The sequence below is a fragment of the Dendroctonus ponderosae genome, unplaced genomic scaffold, assembly GCF_020466585.1.
Source record: "Dendroctonus ponderosae isolate FM_Combo_2020 unplaced genomic scaffold, Dpon_F_20191213v2 Dpon_F_20191213_1, whole genome shotgun sequence".
Lineage (NCBI taxonomy): Eukaryota > Metazoa > Arthropoda > Insecta > Coleoptera > Curculionidae > Dendroctonus > Dendroctonus ponderosae.
Window position 1 is genome coordinate 15,290,439 of NW_026017110.1, and position 8,475 is coordinate 15,298,913.

General features: G+C 33.5%; 2 protein-coding genes across 10 annotated transcripts in view; both read left to right on the plus strand.

The window, feature by feature from the left end:
• Positions 1-6: 6 nt before the first annotated feature.
• Positions 7-6,554, plus strand: LOC109546973 (tetratricopeptide repeat protein 7B). 5 transcript variants are annotated; one of them, XM_048661280.1, is made up of 15 exons: positions 7-170; positions 224-362; positions 1,399-1,550; positions 1,807-1,934; positions 1,990-2,198; positions 2,302-2,428; positions 2,541-2,715; positions 3,491-3,688; positions 3,858-4,056; positions 4,126-4,294; positions 4,355-4,637; positions 4,789-4,939; positions 5,074-5,312; positions 5,372-5,568; positions 5,785-6,554. In XM_048661280.1, the coding sequence occupies exons 2-15, from the start codon at positions 242-244 to the stop codon at positions 5,915-5,917; spliced, it is 2,481 nt and encodes an 826-aa protein (XP_048517237.1). In that variant the 5' UTR covers positions 7-170; positions 224-241; the 3' UTR covers positions 5,918-6,554. The 5 variants fall into 5 exon arrangements, with proteins under 5 accessions (XP_048517237.1, XP_048517230.1, XP_048517244.1 ...); XM_048661273.1 differs by lacking the exon at positions 7-170 and having other exon boundaries at positions 181-362; XM_048661287.1 differs by lacking the exon at positions 7-170 and having other exon boundaries at positions 181-362; positions 1,411-1,550.
• Positions 6,555-6,708: 154 nt separating this feature from the next.
• Positions 6,709-8,475, plus strand: part of LOC109546974 — a 13,665-nt gene continuing 11,898 nt past the window's right edge. For 4 of the 5 annotated variants that reach the window (XM_019918166.2, XM_019918168.2, XM_019918167.2 and 1 more), the window contains exon 1: positions 6,710-7,141. The gene's annotated coding sequence lies outside the window, so the exon portion shown is untranslated. Of the gene's footprint in view, positions 7,142-8,475 lie in introns of all 5 variants that reach the window. The other variant, XM_019918164.2, reaches the window with a different exon arrangement.

Here is an 8,475-nt window from a genome sequence, read left to right on the forward strand (position 1 = left end):
GTGGTGAATCGTAAGGTTAGGTTCGGTCGTCTCGTCTATTACAAATTTTTGCGCATGCGCAGAGAGCGGTCACATTTGCATTTTAACGTATGCTCAATAGTTCCTTGCTCATTTTCTGATGTGGCAACACTGTGGCCATTGACATTATCTACATTTATTGATATTGTGAGGTTAGTAGTTTTCAATGTTATGTTCTAGTAATTTCAAAATATAAAATTTTTAGGTAATTAATACTACAATAATGACGGCTAGAGCGAAATCTGGACGAATTGAAGTCGAAATCGAGAAAAACCGAGAAGAGGGCAATTGGCTCAAAGTTATAGAATTGGCTCAGCAGCTCAAGGATAAATCGAATGAGTTTGGTAACATTCAATTAGCAATTTCCTAATGCATTTTAATTGTTAGTCTGTAGTTCAAAGTGGATATTGATTTAGTTAATCTCACAATAATAAACCATATCATAGTTTGCCCCACTAAATATATATGTACCAGGACGTGCTAGTCTAGCTACATCTGAGTGTATGTTACAGTTTACAGCAATTGCCATAAATAAAACCAACTGTTGCTCAAGTTAACTGATTTATTAGGATACTGTAGACAACAAGACTACAACTTTTTTAAATTATCGCGTTTAACACTATAAAATACAAAAATTATATGGTCAATATCATCAAACTAAAACTTAAAAAATACAGCATAGATATGTAATAATAACACAGTAGGAAGCGGACACACCTATTTAACTATTCATATCTACGTTTTATTTCGGACAATTCAAATTCAATAATAATTTACTATTCGAAGCGGTAACCCAATTTGTAAGGAAATAGTTGTCATAAAAAATTTGAATCATGTAATATCAACAATAATTTCAAGTTTTCAATACCACCTACTAACACAGCATAGGATTGAGTAAATGGTAACTGTTTTCTAGTTAATGATAATGTTAATTCAGTAATTCGTACTTTTTAGTTAAAGTGTATTTGTTCAGTATCTTTGAATTGCTATTATCCGTAGAATATCTAAGAATTAGTCTGATTCGGTCTTTAATTGGACATTTATGTGGCTAAATTCGTTCGATATTATCAATCTAACTCAAATGTCATGTTCATGGATTAGTTACAAAGTCCACACATAAATTTCTTGCAAAATTATATTTCTCTGCAAATATTTTATTTTCTTGCATCCTCATTTCAGGCATAGATGTCTGCTTTTCTGTATTTTTATATTTTTTTCATTTGTCTGCACTATGATGTTTGCATTTTTCTTTTAACATTTACTTTTTTTCTGTAGGTATTTCATTTATTATTTTTCCATCTGGTATTTTAATCTTCTTAAGTCTCACGTGATAGAACAAATTGTATAGTGATTTGCGTTCAGTAATATAATTGTTTCCAGTTTGCTTATCAGATTTTCTCATTGGAGAAGGAAAGTTAGAGAACTTTTTAGAAGAATGGCCGCCCATGGAACAGAACATACAAAGAGCAAGATCAGGTCTCATCGATGCCAAAAGATATCTTAACTTGGTTATTACAAATGCAGGAATAAAGGTGCGTTATTATAAACTGATTTCTACAAAAAAATCGTGGAAATTCAAATTTAAACGTATCTTGGAAACATATTTTTTGATATTAAACAAATACGAATTTCGGATTTCTCGGTTAAGTACTTTACTAGATATAATTGAAGAGTTTGTTAAACTCAGGTTTCGTTTTGCTAACGTTGATAAATATATTTTCGAGGAAAAGTAGATGATAAAAAACGAACAAAATTTACTGATAATATTCACGGTTCACAATGTTTTAGGCTGGAGTAGCCATGGATGCACACTTGCTTTTAGGAAAAGTCCATTATGCTTGTGGGCAGTATGCTGATGCACTCAAAAATTACAAAATGGCTGATTTGCAAAATTTAACCGAAAAAAGGCTGCCCTTGTAAGTTCCAAGTTGTAAAACTTTGGAAATTTTTCTGTAAACTTTGAAATTTCAGGCGTAGCCTCAAAATAGTAGCAGAATCTTATGCGATCAAAGGGCTCTGCTTGCAAAAAGATACTTCAGCATCCAGCAAATTCAAGAAAGCTGAAAAAGAGGAAGAGTTAGCCCGATGTTTCGACTTGGCATCAGACCTTAGTTTGCTTTATATGCAAAATCTTGACAAAGAACTCAATTCTTTGCCCAATACGGGCTCGGTAAACACAGGTAGAAAATTAAATTCTACATATTAATCTTAAACTCGCAATTAATGTTTAACTGTTTCAACATTGTTCTAAATGATTAAGATAAATTAAAACACTAATTACAGGTAGTCATTCTCCTCAACCCCCAAGCCATCAAAAAACACTTGGAGCAGTTCTAGAGCAAGCCATTCAGGCAGCGCCTTTAGCTCTATTGCAACAAGGCAAACCAGAGGAGTCACTCGAAAGATACAGGTGAGCTTATAATTAATTAATGCACGTGAATCAACGCAATTATCTTGCAAATATCAGTTAGAGAAAATTCGAAACTTTCAATTTTTTAAAAATAGACCTGTTTATTTTGAAGAAATACATTGTGTGCAATCGAATCTCCAGGCGTTCACAATATTCGTTTGAAGTTTATGACCCAAATTGCCGAATTGCTCCTTCAAGGGCTCGTTGGAGAAAAATATCAACTTCCGTCTACTGTTTCCGTTAAGTCTTCATATTGGAAACCTAAATGTTACTCGTCACTTAATCAGGTAGGTTGATGCGCATACTTTCCGAAATAAGAAAAAAATGAAATCCGTTATCGAACTAGGATTACGCTATACATAAGAAGTACAGCAGATTTAATTTTATTGACTGGCGCTGTTTAATATTATTGATTTGATTAATATTTAGTTATTAGCAGGCTTAATTTTAAAGTAATGCCTAAACGGTTTGTAAGTCAATTATATAACCTCTATTATCTGTTATTAAACGATTTAATTATGGATTTTACGTGTGTTTAGGTTTTTGTCAGATATTGCAATTATTTGCCCCACAGGCCATAATTATCTAATGCGTTTTCTTGTCATTAGTACCGGCTTTTAAACAGGATAATTTGATAATTTTACATGTGTGTTTATTTCGATAAATTGGACTTAATTTAATTGACAATGTTTGTAACCATTTAGGTGCATTTAGTTGACCAAACTTTGTGTTTTAAAAATGAATGATCAAACTGTATAAAATTCGCAGGTATTGGCAATAAAAACATTCTATTAGGAGTTGATTGGAATCTTGAATGGTGCATAAAAGTGCAGAACATGTACTAATCTTACATTACTTTATATAAATTAAAAAGTCTTTAAGTTCATGACAAATTACTATCGATAAATCTTGATAAACTGACGTGCGCTCGTAATAAATTATTTAAAAATGTCTTGCAGCTACTACAATTCATACAACCTCTCCTGGAATATATAATTATTGTTCCAATCGAATGAGTCATCAATATTTAATTTAGCCATTATTCTCCATTTGTTTTTGCAGTTTATTCCAAAATGCGACTGCGAGGAGGTGATCTTAGTCCTTTTAGTCGCCGAATCGATGGCAGTTAGGCATGCTGTTTTATCGCAAAGTCCGGAGTTTAAGGATATAAGGCTTAGTGCAGGTCAAGATGCTACCACAGTATACGATTTACTTACCGTGGCTACAGTAAGGTGGGGACAGGTCGCTTTGTTGCAAGAGGTAATTAGGGGCTTCTTAAATAGTACAAAAACATTTGTTACATTGAACTTAAACAAGGTAAAATTAAATATGATAATTTATTTTGCTTGAAAAGATCCAAATCGGTTAATCCAATTTTAACAAATCCAAATTATATTGCTTTTGCACGATTCTTTTTCTAATTTTCTAGTCACTCGAACGATCAATGAAATTCTCATTCGAAGATCCACATCTATGGAAGCAACATGCTCTCTCGTTGCTCTCCATTGGACATTACCAAGATTCTTTAGCTGTATTACGCGAAGTGATACGTTTGGAACCAAATAATTCCAGCAATTGCCTTTTGGCTGCCAAACTGTGTTATGAACACATGAATTTAGCAGAAGAAGGTAAGCTAAATAATATTAATAGAGGTTACTTGGGCGTTAGTTTTCCTATGATCGATTGTTGTTTTAAAGGAATTGACTTCAGCTTACAAGCAAGGGAAAGAGAATTGAATAATCCATCGGGATTACTCGGGAGATGTCATCTGTATGCAGGTATTGGCTATTATTTGAGAGCAGAAGCAAGCTTGCTAAAAAAGGAACAAGATTATTTGCGGTGTAAGGCTATTGATAACATAAGAAGGTAGGACAAATTACTTACGAGTGAAGCATGATTGTTCATTGCTTATCATGAAATTATTAGCGCTGTCGAACTGGAACCAAACGATCATCTCGCCAGGTACTTTTTGGGCCTGCAATTAGCGATTACAGGACAAATTATAGAGGCACAAACTCATATCCGAGTGGGACTAGATTTGCAGCCAGAACATTCATCCACTCTACATCTTTTAGCGCTAATTTTGACCACAGAGCAACAGCACAAGTTAGCGTTATCGATAGTCGAGAACGCTTTGGATGAATACCCAGATTGTTTGAATTTATTGTATGTGAAAGCTCATTTAGAACTACATGAAAAGGGTGGTGAGGTCAGTATTTTTTATGCTTCTAACAAACAGATGATCCTATTGTAACAGAAGCTCTATCAAATGCTTCAGATTTAGGACAGCTTTTAATAAAAATACCCAATTGGGATATTGTGAATAGAAAATTAATATTACCGTACAATCGATTTAATAGGTGGCATTAGGAACTGCGAAGCAAATGTTAGAAATATGGAAAAATCTATATGAAAGCCAAACAATTTCTGATATGCCTGAATGTGATAGAAAAAGTGATACCAGGTCAGTCTTCCAACTGTACACTTCAGAAATGTCTGATAAAGATTCAAGTAAGCGATTATCTTCCTATATATATTTAGAATCACTCTGTGTATTAATATGAAAATTTTTACTATACTACTCAGCGCTTTTTTGTTCATAGAAAATAGCAATTTACTACAAGAACCACATTTAATACTTACAGGTTCTTTACAACTGCACAATACTGCAGCCACTCGAGTAGAACAAGCATTGAGTGAAGTGGCGAGTTCAATGAGTAGTTTCAGTCCTCGACCAGGCCCTCAAAGAGCTTGGATGTTGCAAGTAGAGGTGTGGCTTCTTCTCGCCGAACTGTATCTATCGTTGGATCAAATTTCCGACGTCCAACAGTGTATTCAGGAAGCCACTCATATCTACCCTTTGAGTCATCACATTATGCATATGGTAGATAGACAAGGGTTTATACACCTTAAATAGTATTTTAATGATTTTCGCATTTCTAGAAAGGATTATTGCATATGCATAAGGAAGAATGGACCGATGCCAAGGTGTGGTTTCAAAACGCTGTAGCGATTAATCCGCTTCATGTCAAGTCTTTACAACAGTTGGGCTTAGTTTATCATTATCTGGGTTTGCAAGGTCTTGCGGAAACCACTCTTCGGGAAGCTGCTAGGATTGAACCCCATAATACAATTACTTGGTGAGTTTTTGCGACTTTTCAGTTTGTCTAAAAAATCTTTCAAAGGATAGTTAAGTTTTGATTATATTTTTTATACCTGATGGTTTACTGATTATTAATAACCTATAGGGTTGGAACCTTCGACATTGACGATAAATCCCTAACGTTTTACCACTTTTTTGAAACTAGTGATTTACTAAATATTAAGTTTGGCTTTCTGAAGACAATTTCTTCTAGGTATAATTTGGGTAAAGTGTTGGAAGCCCTAGGAGAATATGAAAAAGCCAGTAACGCCATGGCAACTGCCCTAATGGAGGAGAGAAATAATCCGGTTTTACCATTCAATTCCGTGCCGTTATGTTTTGAATAAATTCTGAAACTGTTTCTAGCTCATTGGTGTAAGATAGTCATTTTGTGATGATGCACTGTATCAAATAGTTCTTAAACGCACTTTTTTAACCTGCGCCTGAGTGTTTCGGCTGGGAACGACACTCGTCTGAGATATTATAGAGTATTGTTATGGAAGGAAAACTCGTTAGATTTGTTGAAATATAGCAGTCACTAATATAATATAAAATGTTTTCGGTGTACAATACTAATTGTTCGTGAACGTAAACTAGGTGAAATACGTATTTATTAATTAAAACTAATCCCGCTGTATGAGAAAACTTATTGCACTGTTAATCGTCAAATGTTTTATGAAATTTCTATGAACAAATCTAGTTTCCAAATATCTGAATATTTAAGCGTTTGCAGTGTAACGGGTTGTTTTTACAAACATTCCACTTTATTGAATTATTTATACATTCAGTTAGTAATCTTGGAATCTGGTCGTATGTTTATTTATTTTTACTGTGTTACTAGAATTTCATTATACTGTTATTTGATTATACTGTCATTTTATGTAGTATATGTATACGTATTGTTTAAACCCTGATGACACGGAATCGATTTTATGTTTGATTGTTTATCTACATTGCTATTTAATAAACGCTGTTGTTAACTTATTTAAAAGTGTTTTTCTCGATTGCTCGTGAGGTTCAGAGTGAAAGTTGTATTCGTTGGGCGTGCGTGAAAAGTGTCTTTTCAGTTGAGTATTGTTTAAATGCAAAATAAATAAAAACATTAAGGTTTGTGTTTGATACATATTTTTTTCCAGCTTTTCTATAAATGTTTTCTCACCTTGGCCGAGACAAGCAGCGGACTATTAATCACAAAAATAGCCCGTTCAGCAAACGGGAGCGCATGGCGAAGCCACAAAGCAGAAACCGTCCCGACGCCACTATTCGGACGGTCGGTCGGCGTCGTTGCCTTGAATATGCCGTAATAACCTCCGCTTCTTTGATTTATTTAGCGACCTTTAAGGTTTTTTAGTTTATCACCCTAATTTCGCACGGTCAGTGTGGCAGTAGTGAATTAAAGCGGCCCTTGTTGGCTCTTTCCATCGATTTAGATCACATTTCGCGATTGTGGCACAGACCTTGATTTTTGTGTATTTGCTCTGATTCAGTTGACCACTGGTTTCAGTTCGGACAAGCAGATTTTTTTTCTTCAGAATTTCTTTATTTTCATCATATTGAGTTTTATTTCAAAGGTAAGATATATTTCAATTATTTTGCCTTAAATATTATCAATGTGGCGCTATACAGTGCGGGTAACTAACTAGAACATAGAACATTTTTCCAAAACTTATGCTACTAAGTGGCGAGTTTTTCTTTAGAGGAGCATTTTTTCAAATGAATGCTATTTGCTAACTAAGCGTAAAATTCTTAACTTCAGAAATATTATATTATCTTATTTAGTAATTCTCCAAACGGTTCATTACGACAAAAACATTTTTAGATAAAACTTTAAAATTTTAGGATAATTTAAGCCATTCCAAAGACTATAAAACTTTTTCGAAAAAAAAGGTTGACTTGACCTCTCGTTCTACGCCTGTACACGCAAATAGGCAAATTAACAAAAAGTTTTTCTAACATTCCCCAGCAATACTTTTACACTTTTTCGAAACTCTATTAAGAAGTTTAAACTTATTACGGAATTAACGCAGTTAGCTAAAATAGTTTCACTTAAAGTGAGTATACAGGTGGTTCCACTTTAATCAAGTATTAAAGCTATTATATTGGAAAGAAAACTTTATATAGCTCATATTTCTTCGCCATTCAGCCACAAAATATCCTTACAGCATAATTGAGCTAAGAAAAAAATTATTTAATTTAAAAAAGTGACGTTTTTATCATTTTATATATGTTATAAACTTATAATTAACCGTTGCATAAGGACGGCAAAGTAAAAGTAAAAAGTTCGACATTGTAGCGTGTATATTAAAAATACATATACTTATGTACCAGGGTGAGTGTATAACTTATGTAATTACTTTTATTTTTTATTACGTTTTATTACTACTGATTATGCCATCATTCGACTTGATTTGACTTAATTTATTTCCTTTGTAGCCTCAAATTGAATTTTCTGCTTTTCCGATATATTATATGTTGCCGTTTGTTTGCTACTGTAATACTAAGGCGTCACAAAAGTTTTGGGATTCAGACGATTTGAAAAAAAATCACTATTTTTCTGAGAATATTTTAACAATCATCAGAGCTAATCAATATAGAAATCAAAAAAATTACACTGAAAAAAAAGACGTAAAAACGGTGTAGGTATGTTCTACATGTACATAAAACCAGATTTTGCCACTAACAATAATTCATTTGTAGAAAAGCGTTCTGTTGGGTGTTTCTTGTCATTTCCCTCGTTTTAGCAAAATTAAATGTGGTAATGAATTGCCTAACGCATGATAAAACGCAATTTTATTTTAATGAAACAGTTACCCCACAATAACTGCAGACGGAAAAATAACACAACCGAAAAACGACGTAAGGTACCTTGGGATTACAATAGACCACAAACTGAAATTCACTAAAC